At 34.8% G+C, this 22,232-nt stretch overlaps 1 protein-coding gene and 1 pseudogene across 8 annotated transcripts in view; both read right to left on the minus strand.

Moving 5' to 3' along the window:
- TSGA10 (testis specific 10) overlaps positions 1-22,232 on the minus strand; it is a 96,456-nt gene that overhangs the window by 21,930 nt on the left and 52,294 nt on the right. For 7 of the 8 annotated variants that reach the window (XR_001596685.2, XM_036224466.1, XM_016143051.2 and 4 more), the window contains exons 11-15: positions 19,916-20,070; positions 15,842-15,897; positions 14,507-14,675; positions 11,982-12,092; positions 8,669-8,854 (exon numbers count right to left, since the gene is read on the minus strand). Coding sequence is in view for 7 of the 8 variants with exons in the window: in XM_036224466.1 (XP_036080359.1) it covers positions 8,669-8,854; positions 11,982-12,092; positions 14,507-14,675; positions 15,842-15,897; positions 19,916-20,070 (677 nt within the window). In the remaining variant the exon portion in view is untranslated. The remainder of the gene's footprint in view (positions 1-8,668; positions 8,855-11,981; positions 12,093-14,506; positions 14,676-15,841; positions 15,898-19,915; positions 20,071-22,232) is intronic. The other variant, XM_016143052.2, reaches the window with a different exon arrangement.
- On the minus strand, positions 619-736 carry LOC118606277 (annotated as a pseudogene).

Below are 22,232 nucleotides of genomic sequence, written 5' to 3' on the forward strand. Positions count from 1 at the left end.
ATAAAATAAAGCAAAAAGAGAAAAAGACTGGTGAAAAAATGTACAGAGCCTTAATGATCTGTGGAACAATATCAAGTGATCTAAGGTATTGGGAACTGGAGTTCCAGAAGGAGAAGGGCAGGGGAAACAAAAAATATTTAAAGAAATAATGACCAATATTTCCTGAATCCGATGAAATGTATAGTATCAAGGAATACTGAGCATTATAAACTCAAGGATATCCATACCAATCCCAATTGCACAAAGACCAATTGCTGGAAACCAGCGATAAAGAAAATTCTTAAAAATAGTCAGAGTCAAAAAAAGAACATTATGTTTAGAGAAATAAAAAGCTTGACCTCAGATATAAGAATTATATCAGCCTTCTCTTCAGGAACCATACACAAGAAGAGAATGGACTGAAATATCCAAAGTATTGAATGAAAAAACCCACCAACCTAAAATTCTGTAGACAGAGAAATTATTATTCTAAAGTGGGGAACTAGACCTTAGACAAACAAAACCTAAACAAATTTGCTGCTAATAGACATACCTTAGAAAAAAGGTTTAAAAAGTTTTTCAGAGAGAAGGAAAATGATATGTCGGAAACTCATATCTATATAAATAAAATTTTTTTTATACCTACAGCACCTGTAGTCCTAGGTGGTCTCCCATCCAAGTACTAACCAAGCCCAACTCTGCTTAGCTTCCAAGATCAGATGAGATCAGGCACGCTCAGGGTGGCATGGTCATAGACAAAAATATTTTTTCTGATTATAAATTGATCTAAAAGTTTGTTTGACATAATAGCAGCAATATATTGGATGATTATAGCTTATTAATAAGTAAAATGTATAACAGTCATAAAGAATGAGAGAAGGGATTTTGAATGCTCTGTTATAAGATACCTGCACTATTCCTGCAGTTGTATTGCTTTATTTAAAGGTGGACTTAAAAAAAGCATATATTGAAAATTCTAGGGAAATCACTAACAAAGTTTTCTGAAACAGAAGTATATTGATATGCTAATAAAGGAGATAAAAATCATATAAAATGTTCCATTGAAACCAGAAAAAGCAATAAATAAGTAGGAGACAAAACAGAAAAAAAAGAACAAGGGCGATGAAAACAGTTATGAATACGGTAAATATTAATCCAACTATATCTATAATCGCTTTAAATGTGAATGGACGTATATTCAATTAAAATACAGACTATTAGAGTGGGAGAAAAAAATAAGACACAATTATATGTACTTACAAGAAACTCACTTTAATATAAATATGCAAACACTAATTACAGGAAGCCTAGAGTACCTACATTAATTTCAGACAAAGCTGATTTCACAGCAGAGGAACTCATCAGGGATAAAGAGGAGGCCTTACATAATGATAAAAAGGCCAATTCACCAAGACATAAGAATTCTTAATGTTTCTGCAGCTTACAACATATTGTGTCAACATCCATCAGGCAAGAAATGATAGAATGACTAGGAGAGACAAGTAAATCCACTATTATAGTTGAAGAATGCAACACCCCCCAACAGTAACTGACAGATCTAGTGGGCAGAAAATCAGTATATATACAGTTGAACTGAACAGCACCAATGAACTGGATCTAACTGACATTTCTAGAATACTTCATTCAACAACAGCAGAATATGCATTCTTCTGAAGCCCATGTGGCACATTCACTATGATAGACCACGTATAAGCTATAAAACACACCTTAATGAATAAAAATAATAGAAATCATGCCAACGATGCTCTTCAAACACAATGAAATTGAGCTAGAAGTCAGTAACAGAAGGGTAGCTGGAATATCGCCAAATATGTGGAGAGTAAATACACATTTTTAAATAACATCTGGGTCAAAAAAGAACTCTTAAAATAATTTTTTTTAATATTTTGAATTGAATTAAAAATATATAAATTTTCTAAATTTGTGGCATTTGGTAAAAGCAATTCTTATAGAAAATTTATAGTATTGAATACATACATCAGAAGAAAAGAAGGATATAAAATCAATAACCTAAACTTCCACCTTCGGAAATTAGAAGAAGAGCAAATTAAATACAAAGTAAGCAGAAGAAATAATAAAAATAATAATATAAATCTATGAAATTGAAAACAAGAATTTTAATATAGCAAGTCAAAGAAACCCAAAGCTAGTTCCTTGAAAAGATTAATAAATTGAAAAATCTCCAAGGTTAACCAAGACAAAAAGAAAGAAGACACAAATTACTAATATTGAAAGGGAAGGGAGACCATCACTAATGATCATAAAGACATAAAAATGATAATAATGGAATATTATTGAAATAGAAAGTTTGTTTCCTGTGAAAATTCATGTTGCAACCTAAACACCAATGTGACTGCATTTGGAGGTGGTACCTTTGGGAGGTGATTACGTCTGAGGGTGCAGCCCTCATGAATAGGGTTAGTCCCTTCATAAAAAGGACACCAAGGAGCTCATTCCCCTCTTCCTCCACATGAGCACACAGACAGAAAACAGCTGTCTATAAACCTGAAAGTGGGTCCTCGCCAGCCACTAAATCTGCCAGACCCTTGATCCTGGACTTCCAGCTTCCGGAACTGTGAAAAATAAATTGTTGTTAAGCCACCTAGTCTATGGTATTTTTGTTATAGCAGTCCAAAGAGACTAAGACAATTGTGAACTCTATGCATACAAAATTGATCATTTAGATGAAATGGACTGATTCCTTGAAAGACACAATCTAACAAAACTCACACAAGGAGAAGTAGATAATGTCAACAAACCTATATCTTACAAGAAATTGAGTCAACAATTAATATAATCTGCTAAAATAGAAATTGCCAAACACATATGGTTTTACTGATTAATATTATATCAGATATTTAAGGAAGAAGTTATTCCAATTCTATACAATCACTTCCAGAAGATGGAAAACTTCCCAACTCATTTATGAGGCCTATCTGTTACCAAATTCATTGAAAGACATTACTAGAAAGGAAAGTTATATCCTAATATCCCTCATAAACAAAGATGCAAAATTCTTCAACAAGATATTGGCAAATTGAATCCAATAAGGTGTAAAGAGAATTGTACACCATGACCAATGAGAATTTATTCCAGATATGCAAGGCTACTTCAACATTCAAAAATCAATTGACACAGTGGTGTCATCAGCAAGATGGCTAAACAAGATGTCCTTCACATGTATCCCCCACCTCAACTACAATAATCTGGCATCTATCCACAAACAAAAGAGCCTATGTGGGAGCTGTGCAACCCAATTAGGAGATTGTGAAACCCCAGTGGTCCAAGAACAGGAGGGTCATTTCGAGAAGACAAGCATACACCGAGGTAGCTGACTTGCAGATGTGGTCTTAACTACAGACCCAGAAATAACTCCGTAGCCCTGAGTTTGTCTTTGATTCAGACACTAGCAGCTGTACTAAGGGACCAGGAGTCGTCTCACTCACCCATAGGCATACAGACCTTTGACCCAAATGTGGACTATACAGTGCCCTGTTAAGTGGCTCCAGCCCCTCTGGGCCAGGGTCTGGGAGCCCTAGAGGAAAACTAAAGTAGAAAATTTACCCACAAATGAGAGAGCCTTTGAGGAAGTCTAGAAGTCCAGCAAAGAAGTTCCAGCAACTCACTGAAGCAAAAAAAAGTGAGATTGGACACATTCGAGAGCGTAAGAGGAATAGTTTACTCACATCACCCTTTCCCCAAGGCAGCACAGCTCAATCCCAGTGACCTCTGATTTCTCCCATGGAGGAAAGCTGAGAGTATGTGAATGCTTGGCTTTCCCCATTGTGTGAGATGCTACCAGAGAGGCCTGCTTCTCTCTCACCTCATCCAGTGTGCTGAGTATTAAGCTGTACAACTTGGAGGTGGTGAGTAGCTGAGAAAATAGCAGTCTAGGCTTGGAACTGAGAGTGTCAAGGGGGTATGGATCCTAGGAATGGCATCAGGTGCTCTACTGGGAAGCTTCCAAAAAGCCACTGGTGACGCCTCTCCTGTGATTCCTCAGCTGGCTCATGGGCACCCCCAGTGCTCCATATGTCACCCACACAAATCCCCCACCCAGTGGCTGACTCCTCGTGCTGCTCTCAACAACAGCAAGAACAAGCTTTTGCAAATGCCTAGTGAGCGAGTGCAGAAAGCCAGTCCAAATCTGCAGGCTTGGGAAAGACTTCCCTTGGGAAAGCAAAAGAGAGGTTATAAGAACATACTCTGATGCTACATGACCAAGAGAAGGCATGTAAGCTGAAGAATTCTGCCACAAGAGGCATGGAGCAGGTGTATCCATAGAAGGTCTGAGAATCTCTAATAGGGTTGATGAAAGGCATTTTCTCTCCTGAAGGTAACTGGTAAAGACTACAGCATAAGAGTTCAAGGAACATGAAATATCAAGGAAACATGATACCACCAAAGAATCACAATAATCTTTCAGCAACTGATCCCAAAGACATGAAGTTCTATGATTTACCCCATAAAGAATTCAAAATAGCTATTTTAAGGAAGCTCAGCAAGCTACAAGAAACAACGGAAAAGCCACAGCAATCAGACAAGAAAAAGGCAAGGCATCTAAATTGAAAAGGAAGAAGTAAAACTACATTATTTGCAGATGACATGATACTTATATAGAGAACCCTAAAGATTCTACCAGAAAAACTATTAGAACAAATGAATTCAGTAAATTAGCAGGATACTAAATTAATATACAGAAATTTGTTGCATTTGACAAACCAATAATGAACTATCACAATGAGAAATTAAGAAAACAATCTCATTTTCAATTGCATCAAAAAAAAAATACCTAGGAATAAATTTAACCAAAAAAGTAAAATGTACAATGGAACTATAAAGTACTGAAGAAACTGAAGAAGACATAAATAAATGGAAGGTATACCGTGCTTATGGATAGGAAGAATTAACATCATTAAAATGTCCATAATATCAAAAACAATCTACAGATTCAATGTAATCTCTAAGAAAATACTAATGGCATTTTTCACAGAACTAGAACAATCTAAAATTTATATGGAACCACAAAAGACCCTGAACAGCCAAAGAAATCTTCAGAAAATAATAAAGTTGGAGATACCATGATACCTGATTTCATACTATCCTACAAGACTATAGTAATCAAAACAGCATGGTACTGTCATAAAAACAGACATATTGATCAATGGAACAAAATAACCCAGAAATAAACCCATACCTATGTGGTCAATTAATCTATGACATAAGAGGCAAAAATATACAACGCAATAAAGACAGTCTCTTCAAGAAATGATGTTTGGAAAACCATGCAGATATATACCAAAAAATGAAATTAGATTATTTTCTTAGACTACATACAGAAATAAACTAACAATGGATTAAAGATATGAAATCATGAAACTCCTAGAAGAAAACACAGATAGTAAACTCTTTGACATCACTCTTAGAAAAAAAATTTTTTGAATATGTCTCCTTAGGCAAGAAAAACAAAATAAAAAAATAAACAAATGGGACTATATCAAACTAAGAAGTTTTTCCATAGCAAAGGAAACCATCAACAAAATGAAAAGGCAGCCTGTTGAAGGGAGAAGATATTTGCGAATGATACATCCAGTAAGGGATTAATATCCAAAAAATATATAAAGAACACATGCTATTTAACATAAAAAATAAAAATCTGGTTAAAAAATGGAAAGAGGACCTGAATAGACATTTCTCCAAAGAAGACTACAGATGGCCAGTAGACATAAGAAAAGATGCTCAATATCACTAATCACAGAGAAATATAAATTAAATATTTATATATTTAAATATCGAATATGAATTAAAACCATAAGAGATATCACCTCACACCTGTCAGAATGGCCGTCGATAAATCAACAAACAATAAGTATTGGCGAGGATGTGAAGAAAAGAGAACACTCACGTGCTATTGGTGGAATTGTAAATAGGTGGAGGCACTATGTAGGTTCCTCAAAAAATTAAAAATAGAACTACTATCTGACTCAGCAATTCCACTCTGAATATTTATCTGAAGAAGTACAAAACACTAATTTTAAAGATATATGCACCTTTATGTTCATTGCAGCATTAGCCAAGATATGGAAGCAACCTAGGTGTCCATAGATAGATAAATAGCTAAAGAAGACATGGTGTGTGTGTGTGTGTGTGTGTGTGTGTGTAATGAAATATTACTCAGCCATAAAAAAGAATGAAATCTTACCATTTATAACAATATGGTTGAACCTCGAGCTCTCAAGCTAAATGAAATAAGTCAAAAGAAAAAGACCAATACCATGTGATCTCACTTATACATGGAATCCAAAAAACAAAATAAACAAACAAAACAGAAACAAACTCATAGATACAGAGAACAAATTGATGGTTGTCAGATGGGAAGGGGTAAGGGATGGGTGAAAAAGGTGAAAAGGACTAAGAAGTACAAATTGGCAGTTATAAAAATAGTCATAGAGATGTAAAGTATATATCATAGGAAATATAGTCAATAATATTGTATTAACTATGTATGGTGTTAGATGGGTACTAGACTTATCATGATAATCACTTTGTAAGGTATATAAATGTCAAATCACTATGTTGTACATCTGAAACTAATATAATAGTGTATGTCAACTTTAAAAAATAAATTTTAAAAAATAGACATTGACTACCTTACATTATACACAAATATTAATTCAAAATGTATCATAGACTTAAATATAAATAGCAAAAGTAATGTTTCTAAATGAAACAGAAGAAAGCCTATGCACCTTTGTGTATGCAAAGATTTATTAGATAGGACACAGAAGTGCAAAGTGTAAAAGAAGACTGATAAACAGGACTTCATCAAAATTTTCAAACTTCTGCTCTTTTTATATTACATTTATTGGAATAATATTGGTTAATAAAATTATGTAGGTTTCAAGTGTACAATTCAGTAATACATCATCTATGTATTGCATTGTGTATTCACCACCCAAAGTCAATCTCCTTCCGTCACCATCCATTTGACCTTCTTTACCCTTATCTACCTCTGCTCTTAAAAAGACTTCACTAAGAAAATTAAAAGGCAAGCCAATGACTGAAAGAAATATTCAAAAATACAAAGAAACACCTAGAGTATTCAAAATAATTCTTACAACTTGACAGTGAGAACCCTAATGAAAACATGGGCAACAGAGTTGAACAGATACATTACAAAAGAAGACATATTAGTAAGCGACAAGACTGTGGAAAGCTGCTCAACAGCATTAGTCATGAAGGAAACTAAGCCTACAATGTAGTAACGGTACACATCAGACAATAGTGCCACGTGTTAGGAAAGATATAGAGACATGGGATTCTCATATGATGGAAACGGGAGTGTTGAGTGGTACAACCAGTTAGAAAAACAGTTTGTCAGTTTCTCACAAAGTTAAGCACACTATGACCCAGCAGTTCTACTACTAGTTATTTATCCAAGAAAAATGAAAACTTATATGCACTCAAAGACTTACATGCAATGTTCACAGCAATTATATTCATAATGGTAAAAAAAACTAGAAAGAACCTGTGATGGACTAAATTGTGTCCCTTCAAAATTCGTATGTTGAAGTCCTAGCCCCAAATATGACTGTATTTGGAGACAGTGTGGGGCTCTAATCCAATATAACTGGTGTCCTTATAAGAGAGACAGACAGCAGGGATGCATGTGTATAGGGGAAGATGTGAGGACACAGTATTAGGCAGCCATCTGTAGACCAAGTTGAGAGGCCTCAAAAGAAACCACACCTGAGGCATCTTAATCTTGAAATTCCAGCCTAGAGAAGTGTGAGAAAATGAATTTCTGTTGTTTAAGCCTCCCAATCTGTGGTATTTTGTTATGGCGCTCTAGCAGACTACTACATAAATTTAATGTCCATTAACAGGTAAATAAACAAATTGTGATATAGCTAGATGATGGAATACTACTCAACAATATGAAGTAATGAATGAACTAACATGCAAAACATGAATGAACTTCAAAATCATTCTGCTGAGTGAAAGAAGCCCAGACACAAAGTGTACTTACTGCAATGACTACAGGTGTAACTGTTTAGATGTACACTACATGAATCAAAACTGATAAATTGTAAAACTATAATACTGACAAAAAATGCAAGTTGCAAATGGATATCTATAGTATATTACCACTTTTTAAAAAACTTAAAGCACACCAAACATTATACATCATTTGTGGGTGACAAATGTACAGAAAAAGTATAAACATATGCAAAAGAATTATACAACTGACATGTAAATTATACATATCAACTATTCAAGAGGGAGGAAAAGAGAGGACAAGGCATTGTATCCTGTAATTTTTTAAAAATTTAAGTAAAGAGAAACTTGAAGCAAATATGTTGAAATGTTAGCATCCTTAAACTTGGGAGGAGGTATAAGTGTTTGTTTTATATTAATTCTTTTGCACTGTTTTGGTATGTCTGAAATAGTGCCTAATTTTTTAAAATGCTAAAGATTATTCTAATTGTAAGGTAGGTAACAGATTACAGGAAAACGAGTGGGCAGAAAGAGAATAGTTATCAGGCTACAATTCACAGTGTATTTAAATAATTTAAGTGTTTATAAATGTAGTTTATGGAAAGCCAAACAAAACTCTTTTAAATATGATGCAGGATGTATTATTACAAGCACATTTTCCCAAACTCACCTGCTCAACCTCTCTATTGAGGGAATCCACTTTTTCTTTTAATCTGTTACCCTCTGCCTCCGCAGTGATAAGTTCTAACTTGAGGGTATTGTTATCTGCTTCTGCTTGCCGAGCCTTATTTTCCCAGTTTTCAGCATCTTCATTAGCTTTTCGGAGTTGGTCCATCATTTGCCGGTTCTCAGATTCCTAAAAAGCAAATCTTAGGTATTACTTTCAAAGGTGTAAAATGTCTGACCTATGAAGAAACATTCATACTTGCCAGGTCATTTGCAACATAACCTTGAGGAATAGCACCTATACTCTCAGTTTAGAAACCTGGTCATCCGTAATTAACAACAGGGGTGCAGCAGGATCTGCCCTGGCTTCTGAGTCACACCCAGGTATCCCATATTCCGGACCACCCTTCTGACTTGCAGAAGCCACAGAGCTTCTGGCCGCTTGCATGTCTTAAGCATCAACTTCTAATAATTCTCTTAGTTTGGCATATTTGCTGTCTGGGTCCAGCTTTTCATTTAGAACCCTGGCCTTAATTTTTGCAATCGTGGACTGTTCTATGATTCACTTTTGTTCGCTGTTCTAATAATTTGCCTGAAATTTCTCAGAAGTAAAATATCAAACCTATGCCAATAAACACTATTCATAAATATACATTCATGTATATATTGAACATGCAAAATAGAATCACATTTTTAAAACCTTAAAAGTTCTATCATGACAGATTGAAGGATATTCTTATTTCTAGAAAAAAACAATCAGCTCCACAAATAATGTATTATGAGGCTATATTTTAGTAGTGTGGTTTGGCCAACCCATTTTAAAAAATAATTTATGATTTTGGTAATTAATTAAAAAGGCATTAGATCTCTTTCTCTCCTACCTGTTAACAAACAGTGCATTTCCCTAGCAGACACATTGGTTTAAATAAAATGACAAGTTGTAATAAACAAAGTCTTATCCTGTGAGGATTTCAAAGTGGATGTAAGTTCTCACAAATATGATTAATCTTGAATCTGGATGAAATTCAGTGAATATCGCCCCCTTGTGGTGTGATGATACCTGGACTGATGTGAAAGATCTTTGTGAAGTCTGTTAACAGGTTAACCTAATAAACTATGTCCTGGCTTTCAAGATCCAGGTATTTCGAACGTGCCAGTAGGAATCTGATGTGTTTTCCATTACTGTACTAAAAATAACAGTTGTGTACAGAGTATGTACTTGGGAGGTACATGATATGACACACACAAACTGAATTTGTCCCACATTAATCTTTATTTACCCGCTTTAATTTTCTGTGGTGCTACCGTCTATGTCGTTCTCTTAAAACCGCCTCACAGCTCTCTGTGGTCAGCTGTGGCTGGACAGTCTCCTCAATAACACCTCAAAAATAGGAACCATTTCAAAATATTAAATTTAGTTCTGTGACTAGGTAATATAGGTTCAGAGTTTAAGTGGTGAATAAGAATTGCCATAAAATCTCTCACCTGCTCTCCAACTACCTATTATCCCCTCCCTCATGGCAACCAGAAACCAGATTTCACCTTTTTTTTGGATCCGCCCAAAGCAGCCAGAGCAGTGTGGGACCCAAGACAGGCAACTCTTCAAGAAAGTGAGACTGCTGTTTGGGGCTTCCCAACTTCCCCTTTCTGGATCTCTTTACCTCTTTCTGGTGCTTCTCCCACCCTGTACCCCACGACTCCAGCTGGGAGTCCTTGGCTCCTTACAACAGTCCGCCCTTCTTGACCAAATTATGGATACAGCCTCTCCTAAGGCCCTCTTGACTTTGTTATCATTCTGATTTATCCTTCCCAACATTTCCAGAATGATCTTTCTAAAAGGCAGTTCTTCCAGTAACTTCTGTGCTTATGTTGTAGCAAAAGCTTCTTGAAAATCAAGTTCAAATTAGCCCTTCCTGCTCATTTATCACACTGCTCTGGCTACAGAACCTGCTCCCCAACACCTCTGCTTACTTTGTCCCTACTGACTGGGTGCCATCTTGTTTCCTGTCATCTCTAGTATTCAGCACCTAGCATGCTGCACGTCGAATGCAAGACGTACTCGAGAAGTTCTAATGGATCTCCCTAATAAACTGAACCTCAGGGGGACACCTGATCCATCCAACTACACTGTGAAATGAAATCTCACAAAAGAACTCATAATTAGGGTGCTAAACGCTGACAGAAGCTTCTGAAAGCCCCAGTCCCTAATGGTGAAACTTTAGGTAATGTGATAGGCTGGAGGGAAAAGGAACACTGACTGAAAATGTACTGTGTTAAATGTTCATATATCCATTGATTCACATTCTGCTCTATTCATATTCTGCTTTAAATGGCTCACTGTGCTAGGTTTACTTGACTTACTCGGGTATTCTTCCCTCTTGCAAAGGGGACACTGAGACTCAGGAGGTTAAGTAGCCTTCCTGAGTTCATGCCATTAGGGAGAAGAAAACTCAGGTTACCTGACTCCAGAGCTTCTGTCCATTCATGGTATTACATTGCTGGACCATAAAATCAAGAAGTGTAAGGAATGGCCTGCTTTGTCAACATTAACTGCCTGAGAGCAAGGATGGCAATTTAGGAGTCTTTATCTTGCAAAGTCCTAAACACCATCAATAAATGCTCAAGACATGTTTGTGGACTGATATTATACGCATGTTAAATAAAATAATAAAATAAGGAAAACAGTTGGGGGCAGAGCCCCTATTAATGGTGTCAGTGGCATGTCAGTGACACCACACCTATTGCAGCCCAACAACACTACTGTAGATGACATTTCAGTGCATGGACATTCCTGACACCTCTGCTCAAGCTCTCCATTTGTTCCAGGGTTGCCACACATGCACCCAAATTTACTTGGAGTCCTCTTATGTCACACCCCATGCCTGGTTAAATGGTTACAAACAGAGAGGTGCAGAGGAGAGCCATATGCTTTCTGGCCCCACAACAGGGCCACTGAGTTTGACCTGCCACACAGTCAGGTGAAGCCTCTTTTGTCTAAGGTTGGCACTTGAAGCCTCTACCATTTTCAAATATGAATGAGCCCAAGCTGATTCTGGCCCCTCGTCCTTTACCTCATTAGGAGGGTTCTACTTATCTAGAATGGCTCAATGGCAAATTAAAATGGGCATATTCCTGAGTTACCTTTCTGGACTTGGGCGATGTTCTAAAGGTATAGTTAACCCGTCACTGTAAACACCAAAATGTGCTGTGTGTTAAAGGAAGACTTGATTCAGCTCTCCCGGTGAGTGTACCTGATGAATAACTTTGATGAAAACTCTTAGCTATCATGAGCAAAAAGGAAAAAAATATATACGTACTTCAGACTTTAATATATTCTTCAGCTTGTTAACTTCCAAATTAGTATCTTGGACCTTCTGTTTTATGTCATTAAGTTCATTATGAGTATCATTCAATTTTTTAGACAGTGCCTATGGGAAAAAGATAGCTAGACTTGACTACAAAAAATAAAAACTTGATCTATGTCAAAACTACTATAAATAAATTTTAAAATATTTATAATAATATGATAAATAAAAGTTAATATACCTACTATATAAAACTCATATAAAAATAGTAAGAAAAATATAAATCCAAACAGTAAATGGGCAAAGAACCTAGATGAACAATTTATACACACAAAAAAACACAAATGGATACTTCAAAAAGTTAAAAATTTACTAATAATCAAAGGAATGCCAATTAAGACAATGAAGTACTATTTTGCCTATCAAATTAGTAAAGACTTAAAACTATTATGTTATGGTAAGGAATGGCTCTTTCCATGTACTGTTGGAGTAAACATAAACTTGAAAAAGTAAATCTCTGATCTGCTATTAGGTGATGTATCAAAGGACATTTTCAAATACTCATAAAAACAAGAAAGACAAATATGTCTTTGAAGGTAAGAGATAGATATGTATTTTCTATATTTAAAAATGTCTAATTAGAAAGTTTTGTTTTTAATTAAAAAGAAACTTCATAAACTTTAATTCAATTTTAAATTAAATCTAATAAAATTTAATGAAAAAGAATGTTCACTAAGGCATTACTTGTTATTCACTCCCATTAAGTGAATGATGCAGTAAATAATAACATCTACATAATGGTATAACTGCATAGAACATTATGCATCTATAAGGAACGTTTGGAATAATTTTTAATAACAGAGGAAAATGTTCATCTATATTTAGTGAAAAAAATCAGGATAAAACACTAAAAATACCTCATCCCAATTCGTTAAAAGTTGTGGGACTGAGGATGAATGTTTTTAAGGTTTCTGTTTTCCAAACCTTTCATGATATGGGTTCTTAATCTGAGATCCACCCTTGGGCATATGACCCAAACGAAGGAAAAAGCTATGCTTGACCACATGTAAATTGCTGATTATAAAAAATGTTTATGAAGTTTTAAAAAGCAGGAAAGTGCTTATGTTACAGAAGCTAATAATAGCTATAAAATATTTATCAAGTGATTATGTTGGACAATCTGATAAGAAAGTGCTTTCTAGGCATAGTCTTATATATTCTCCACTTTTACAGATGACAAGCTGAGATTCAGAGAAATTAAATAGTATTATCACATGGCCAAGCATGAGATTCAAACCCATGTGAGTCTTAAATACTCCACTCTACTGCCTTTTCATATAGAAAAAAAGGCACAATATAAAGGAGTGTGTGGTCATAGTGCAGCTACATTAAAAAGTTTATGCAAAACATAGTATAAAACTTTTTTTACATTGAAAATCAGTAAAAAAATATGTTAACAGTGGCTAACGCAGGAGGTAAAAATGAGAGTTTTTAATCTAGTTTTTCATAAATACAAGTTATATTTATCTATAGCCCATTTGCTCTAGCTATAGAGTATACAAAACTATAAATTTACTTTTATTGCTATTTAGATTTTTTAAAATAAACTTTATTTTAGAATAGTTTTAGATTTACAGAAAGGTTGTGAAAATAGTCCAGAGAGTACCCATATGCCCTACACTCACTTTCCTCTATTATTAACATCTTACATTAGTATGGTACATTTATACAATTAAGAACCAATATTGATGCATTATTAACTAAAGTCCACATTTTATTCAGGCTTCCTTCATTTTTATGTAATATTCCTTTTTTGTTCCAGGATCTCATTATTCATTAACTTCTGAAGAACGTATTTTAATATCTCAGGCAATTTTTTTATAATTAACAAAAGGCTGCATCTTTATACATATTTATGTAAATCAAAAATATTTAACAGTTAAAAAATACAGACTTTTACAATGCAAACTAAACATACTGAGAGTGATACCAAAATAGGAGAAACATTTGGACCAAAGAATTTTAAGTGGGGAAGAAAGCTTCCAAATAAAATTTTTTAATGCTCGAATTAAAATAATGATTTTGGAAATGAGAACTGTGGATAAAGCTAAAGTGTACTGACTTAGAGAGGAAGTAATTATAAAAGAAATCACCCTTGCCCTAAAAAAATCACAGTGCTAAAGAGGACCAAAAAACGTGACACAGTCCATACATTCATACTTAAACAGAATAGTCTGTCAGATATAGCCACCCTTTTCCTCAAAGTTTCTGAAGGTTTTATCTTCATTTGTATCCTTCAGTAAGGAAGTACTGCTAAGGTTTAATATAAAACTATTACCCGCCCTTCCCTCTCTTCTTTAATATTTAATACTTTGTGTCTGAGAATTTCATTTAGAAATTATGTGGCAGATTCTGTGTAATAAAAGTAAAAACTGGCTGGTTTCAAAGCCTGAGCTTTTCTACAAAATGAAAGGAGGGCCATGTCTCAGAGGAACTAAATATTTTCTTGGAGAAAAAGATTCTAGGAAAAAATATACCTGGTTTTCTTGTTTAGCTTTAGAAAACTGTTCTTGGAGATTGTCATTCTCATGAGCCAAGATATCTCTTTCCCTGGCAATTTGAGCCAGCTCGTCATTAGTTTCATCCAATTGCCGACGCATTCTGGAAATGTCTTGTTCACACATAATTAGTGCTTCAGTAGACTGTCTATTCCATAAATCAAATAAGAGACATTTTACCGAAACAGAATAACAAATTCTCACAAGACAGAAGATGGACAGTTAACATGAAAACATTTGAAAAAGTTTTAAACACATTTAGATTTATAGGAATAAATACTGCAAAGATCGTGCATTGGAGTTTCTCTCTGTTGCCAACATTTCATTATGAAAAAGGGTGCTAAATACACATAATAGTCAAGGATTAGCTAAATATTTCAGAACTTTTGACACTCAGACATAAGAAAACCTTCGCCATACCTCTAGACGCCATGACTTAGTCTCCCTTTCAGGTTCTTCTCCCTCTGCCTTCTTAAAACTTAACGATTTTAAGAACTGCTGGTTCTTCTCTCTCCACCCCTTCTCTCAGACAAAGCCTACTCATAACGCATGGCTCCCGACCTCATCTGCACTGAGATGACTCTGAAATCATTATTTCCAGCCTCAGCCTTTTCTTTACACTCCAGACTCTTATATTTAACTCTTTACTTGACATATATACAAGGTCTCAAAGGCTTGTCAAATTCAGAGGAAAAATCTTTTTTTCACATACTTTCCACATGTTCAGTATTCATCCCCAGCCCCTAACCTGCCATTTTCTTAGATTTTCTCTCTCACAAGGGAGAGAAAATTTTCTCTCTCATTCCTGTCTCCCAACTCCCTAACCACTATCTGTCATCAGTTTTCAGCCTCGGTAATTTTTCTAAAGCAACGATAGCCTCAAAATTTTTAATGACTTCTTATTGCCTGTGGATTATAAGTGCCAGAATATTTTTTATCTTTAAAGATAAAATCAAGGCTCATTTATTTTTAACATAAGCCTCTGCCTGCCTGTTCAGCCTTTCCTCCCGTCACATCTCCTCTTACACTTTGAATTTCAGTACACTCACCTACTTGTCATTTGAGAGGCTCTGTGGTTCTTTGTGGTTCTTTGCTATCCTTTCAACCTAAATGCCCTTCCCTTTCTTTCACCTGGCAAACATCATGTCCTCCTTTATTTCCTTACACAGACTTAGTCCTTCTTTCTTAAGATATTAAGAAAGTTATCATCTTATATATAAATAACACTAAGTCCCTTGTTTCTTACTATCTTTGTACCTAACACAGTACTTTGCCCTAAAAAGCACACAAATTCTTGTCAAATGGATGATTTACCTTGATGCCTGTTCCATCTCAGCAATGATATTCTTCATGCCTGAAATGGTCTTTTCCTTGAAAAGTAATATAAGTATTAAATAAAAATTATCTTAAACTGTTATTCTGTTAAAACTGAGTGAACGAAAAGAAATTTCCCCCACTCTTTTTGATTTCCATTTGGGTTTAAACATTTATTCTGTATTTTTTTCTACACTTTAAAACTAAAGCCTAACATATAAATGCAAATACCTGTACTGGATAAAAACAATAGATTATGGTCATTGAAGACTATACTTGGGTAAACCGATATGAGATTAATATATCAAATGCTTTCTTAAAAGCTGTTTTGTGCAGTTACTCAGCAACATGAGACCCCCATAAGCACTCTGCATTTGGAGACAAACCAATGGTCTGGCACTGAGGTGTATTATATCAGCAAAAGGACTGATTCACTTTCTTACTTCATATTATAAAAAAATGAATCATGTAAAACTAAATCTAGTTCTTAAAAATAATAACATTGATCAAGTATATTATTATATTAGTCATCAATAGCAAAAAGCTGCTAAATGGATATATAAAGGATATTATTAAGTTTAGGTGTGAGTTAATAAGGAGATAAGTATTAGCTCTAGAACAAAGGTATAAAAAGAAAAATACTATTGACAGTCTCCCTTTTTAAGGGTGTGGTAAGGGAGTAGAACTACTGGGGTCAGTCAAGGCTAAAATGGGTGTGAATATCTTTGTGCCATCAATACCATTCCCACAGCATCTCTTTTCAAAACTCTCCTTGATCTGAACAGTTACAGATACTAGTACAGATACTTAGGCTAACATTAGCCCCAAAAAGTAGGAAAATTGTCCTTTCACTAAAGATTTCACTTTACTCTTTGAATTTTCAAATTCTTGGTAACCAAGTAACAGGATGAAAAACTAAATCTATTTTTCCGAACCAGTTCTGTTCCTGTTTATTACCTGTTTATTAGAGACAGAGTTAGGTGTGTGTGTGTGTGTGTGTGTCTGTGTGTGTGTGTGCGCGCGCGCGTGTGTTTGATTTTCCTTTATTCATGTCCTCCTCCCCAGGGTACTTTTAGCTCTGGTTTCCCTTCCTGCTTTCTGGTAGAATGGTGCGGATTCCATACCAGGCAGTAATGGCTATTGAAGTATGGTTAAAATATCCATTAGCAAAACAGTTACACCCCTTTAGGAAGCACAAGTCAATGAAGGAAAAACTCAGAGAAAATATTGCTTAAAATGGAATATTTACACATGGTTTTAAAATATAATTTATTACATTTCTAAATAAATTCTGAAAACCTAATTGAACTTCTGATGTTTCTGAAACCCATTATTTGGTTAAGCTTTAAATATTTTTTATAAGCTTAAAAAGGACTTTAACAGAAATTCGTCTTGAAAGTAAGATTCTCTAACATTATAACGTATCCAGGGCAACAAAATCACTGGTTGGAATCTGGTAATATATCCTGTTAGCCCTATTTTCTCTTAATATGGACTGAATACTACTATTTCTTGAACTGTGAAAATCTGTACCATCAATTTAATATTTCTTGAACAATCTCAATATATATGTCCAGAGACAGACTGAAGGTAATTGTTAAAAATTCAATCTGGACAGGATGGTCATAAAACAACTTAGAAAAAAATAAACTAAAATTTTATACAAATAATTCTGGCTTTTATTACTCAAAAAATCTGTGAATTTGCTATTTTTTTTTTAACTGCAACTGATAGGACATAGTTGGACACCTTTTTAAACTATGATTACCAGAAGAAATTTCACCTTATTCACTGAGTATAGACTTTTCTAGGAATTGATTTCTGTAATCTCCAGATAAGCCTGTAAAACTACTGCTTTTCACTGCAGGGTGTTTTCAAACTCGGCTCTGGAATATCATGGTAGAGAACATTTCCTCTTTCAAATTTCTAACAGTTTTAAAAAGTTATTTTCCTTTCAGAGGATGGTTGTGTTTATGTTCACAATCTTATACAAAGTTCTTGATTTGAAATGGACTTGCAATTCAATATTCATTTAAAATAATGTTGGTACAGTTAGAAGAAAGGAAGAAATGAGAAATGTCAGATATAGCAGATGGAATTGAGATTCAGAAATATCTGAATAATTTGTTTCTAAATGTTAGTGTTTTTTTTAAAAAATCATGTTTAAGTATTCAAAAAGTGGTTCGAATAAAGTGAGAATCAAAATTCCACCCCCCAAAAGCCAAAAAGTTTAAAAAATATTAAGGTATAATGTATAAAGTAACAAATCAGCCTTTTCAACAAATGTACTAAAATTTACTATCTCATGTACATTGATGGCTTCAGTTACGTCCATGATCCCCACATCTATTAACTTCAATTCTATTTTCTCTCAGAACCGAAAAATCCAAAAGCCTACAAATAGTTCAACTACATGTCCCAAAGACGTGCCAGTAATCTTCCCCTTTAAGCCTATTCTATTTCCTATGTTTCCTACTCTATGCACAGCAACTATTCATGTAATTCTGAAATCAGAAAGCAAATCCTATTAGTCTTATCTCCTGAAAACAGATCTATTTCTCTCACACATACTGCCACTGTCCTAATACGGTTCTTATTTTACTCCTAACCAGTGTCCTTGTCACTATTCTCACATCTCTATAATCCATCTTTTACTCGGATTAACAAGTGTCAGAATATTTGTTTTTTAAAAAGATCTAATCGTAATATTTTATTTATGTTATTTTAATAATTTTCTCTATCTATGATTATAGAGTCTAAACTGCAATCATATGTATTTTTATTATTTGTTGCTGTCTATCCCATCTTATCTTTGCCCTCCCCATCCCTGCCCCCATATCCACCCCTTTGCAAATCTATTCTCTGGACATACTAAGCTATCAAGACATCTCACGAAATACTCTTTTGAAACAACTATGCTTTCAGATAAGCCGTTCTGTCACTCTGGGTTGCCCTTTCTCTCACTGACCCTTTATCTAAATCTTTTCCTGGTTAATATCTACACATCTGCCAGGGCAGTCCAAGCACCATCACCTCATGAAAGCTATCTTGATCTTCCTCCTCCCCTAATTGAACCCCTAGGCCAAACCAGGTGTGTTTCTGCACACCTCCAACAGTACTTTGTGCAGATATCATTACGGCACTTTGCACATTCTATCATAATAGCATCTTTATTTATCTTTTTCCCAATTAAACTATAGGTTTTGGAAAGTGTGCCCAGTCCTCCTCAGTGTCTAGCATAATATCTAGTACATGTCAATAACTGTTTGCTGACTGGATAGATAAAGGAATGAAAGAGTTCCTGCAGTGAGGGGAAGGGCCTTATTCCAATGATGCTGCCTTTCCTTAAGACATTTGTAGAAAACAGTTTAGGAGCTGCCTTCAGAATCAGTTAGTTTATGAGTTAGAAAAGGGTATTGATATTTCCCTGCCTTTTAGGCAACACCTTTTCTGTTGCTGTTGTTTGAACAACAAAAACCAAAGGATGGAGATTATCATCCAGTTTTATGCACCAGTTGCATCTGATTTAGTCTCAAAGGCTAATTAGGGCGATGTAAAAATGTGCTCCTTGTTCTGAACACAATTACAAAGGCAGTTTAAATGTAATAAACATATTGAGTCCCAAGGTAGCCACCTGAAAAATATAAGTTCTGGTGTGCTTTTCAAAAGAAATCCATCTCTCTGCTTTATTATCATGCTCCATGGTTTGACATTTGAATTAGCTGTCAGTGAATGCTAATCGAAAATTGATGAGAAATCAATTTAAAAATATTAGCTAGTAACACAGAGTAAATATATATACGCCTTACTGTTAAAGTGTACAGCTGAAACTTATTGGATTTCGTTAACCAATGTCACCACAAAGAAAAATTAAGATAAATAAATAAATAATACATATTATTGGAAAAAAATATTAGCTAGTGGATTTGAACTCATATTTCTTAAGACTATCTCGAAATATTTCAAACTCAGATTTTAAAGTTTCAGCTCTCTAGAAAAAATTGAGAAAATCCTATTATTTTATTCAGATTCAAGTGCAAACATTTCTCTTAAACCGCAGTTCTTGGAACATACTTTCATCGCCAAACTCTCTCCAAGGGATGCAATATTCTCAGATTTTTTATCCAGACATGCTTGCAGGCATTCCTTCTCTTTAGCCAGATCGTTGAGGGTTGCACCAAGAATGCCGATTTCTTCTCGCTGAGCAATACTTTGCCTTGTAAAATTATCTAAATATATAATCACAAAGACACTGTTTTAGTCAAGATCTATTTTGTTCCAGTTCATGCTGGTTGAAATACTTTTCAAAGTAAGTTCTCCTCTATTATATTCAATGACTAAAAATAAGTATTGTATCCCAAATAAAAAATGGCTTTGTTGTGATTGAAAACCAAGATGAGTCATGAAATTCTAAATGACTCATAAATGTAAAAGCGCAATTAACACATTTGAATTAGATCATCAAAGGAAAGCTCTACATCACAAGTTCTCAAAGTAGATTTACATATGTGGTGGGGGAGGAGAGGGTGGGTGGAACATTAAAACAACCATTTCCCTCTCTAATTTCCCTTCTCTCTAGCCTAGAATCACTGTTGTATATAAGTTTGTAACAGATCCTAATAAAATATTCAATTAGGTCATCTTCAGAGTCAAATGTCTTCTAATATTCTGAGTTTTTTAAAGTAGTGGTATAAAAATTCCTAGAAAAAAATATCACCACAGGAAGTCTGATTTGATCTGTGAGAACACTGGCAAGCTGAGTCTGGGCTGAGGGCTGAGTGTCTGGTAGACAACAGTGGTTTGCAAATTATGGATTCTCAACCAGCACCATCAGCCCCCTCTGGGAAGCCCAGATGTACTGAATTAGAAATTCTGAGTGGACAGAGCACTTACATTTTAACAAGCACTCCTTTCACATGACTCTAATGCACACAAGATCGAGGAGATTGGTAAAGACACAAAAGCTCTGGCCATATTCTATCCAAGATATGGATAGATACACTCATAGCAGAGTTTGGAAGCCACTGGTCTAAAGCTCCACAGGGGAAGCTCCGCTAGACCAGACCTCGAGGTAAACCCCTGCCAATGGCCCTCCAGTGCAGCGCTGAGAGGCAATGCCATACACCAAGAGGATGAGCTATCTAGCACCTGAGAGTGCATCATGCCCCTTTTCTAGGCAGTACTGTCTTTAAGATAGAGCATATGTTTTGGGTGTTCTGATATCTGAGTTCATTCCAGGTGGCATAAAATAAATAAAAAAGCTCTGAAACAGCTCTAGTGTCTCCCAGGACCACCCCATTTTTCTGCTACTCTTGGTAGCCAAACTTCTAATGACACTTCTGTTCTCTCCTGTCTATACTTCCTCACTTCCCATTCATTCCTCAACTTACTCCACATCCAATACTCCAGTCAAACTTCGTCAAAGTACCAAAATTTCCACTATGCCAAATCCAATCAATATTTTTTCATCCTTATCTTATTTTGCTTCTCAAAAGTATCTGACAATTGATGATAACCTCCTTTTTAAAATATTTTGCTCTCTTGCCTCCCAAAACAACACTCACTTCTGGGTTTTCTTCCTACTTCTTTGGTTTCTTCTTACTCAGTCCTGGGTCCTCTTCTCCTCATTGTCTATATTTCCCCTAGGTGATGTTGTGGTTTTAAAATATCATTTATATGCTAATGTGTCCCAAATGTATATCTTTAGCTTAGATTTCTCTTTTGCGATAAAAAAAAACTTACTTCTTTAACTGCTTACCTTAAATTTGTACTTGGACTTAAAATATCCAAAAATGAGTTCTTCAATAGTCCCCTTTTGTATTTCTTTTAAAATATTTCCTATCTAAATTAAAAGCACCTCTACCCACTTAATTATTCATGCCAGACGCTTCTGAACTGCATAAAAGCAAATGTTAAAAACATTTCCTCAGTTTTAAAATGGGTTCTTATATAGTCCTGAAGAAAATTTTACTTTACAGTTATAAGGAGATTGGGTTATGACCATACTTTCATAGAGACCACTGGTCATAAACATAAACATAAATAGGAGATTTTATAAAAATAATTTTCTCTGTAAACCCAATACCATAGATTTAGCAAAATATATGTACACATTCCACAAAAAATAATATACAAATAATAAGTTTCATTACAACAGCTATAACAAACCACAAGCTAATACAAAAACTTCTCAATTTAAAAGTGATCATCATAAATTTACAGTGTTGCTGCTTTGTTTAGTTATTTTTTCACTGAAAAATATGAAGCCATATATAAGTATTTTTGGTCTTAAATATTAGTAAAAAAATTTTACTATTAAAGAAAAAGGCATTTAATTCATTAACTTTTAATTTAAGGGCCTATTTCCAAGTTTATCTATGTTATAACTGAA

The sequence above is a fragment of the Rousettus aegyptiacus genome, unplaced genomic scaffold (assembly GCF_014176215.1).
Source record: "Rousettus aegyptiacus isolate mRouAeg1 unplaced genomic scaffold, mRouAeg1.p scaffold_m13_p_7, whole genome shotgun sequence".
Classification (NCBI taxonomy): Eukaryota; Metazoa; Chordata; class Mammalia; order Chiroptera; family Pteropodidae; genus Rousettus; species Rousettus aegyptiacus.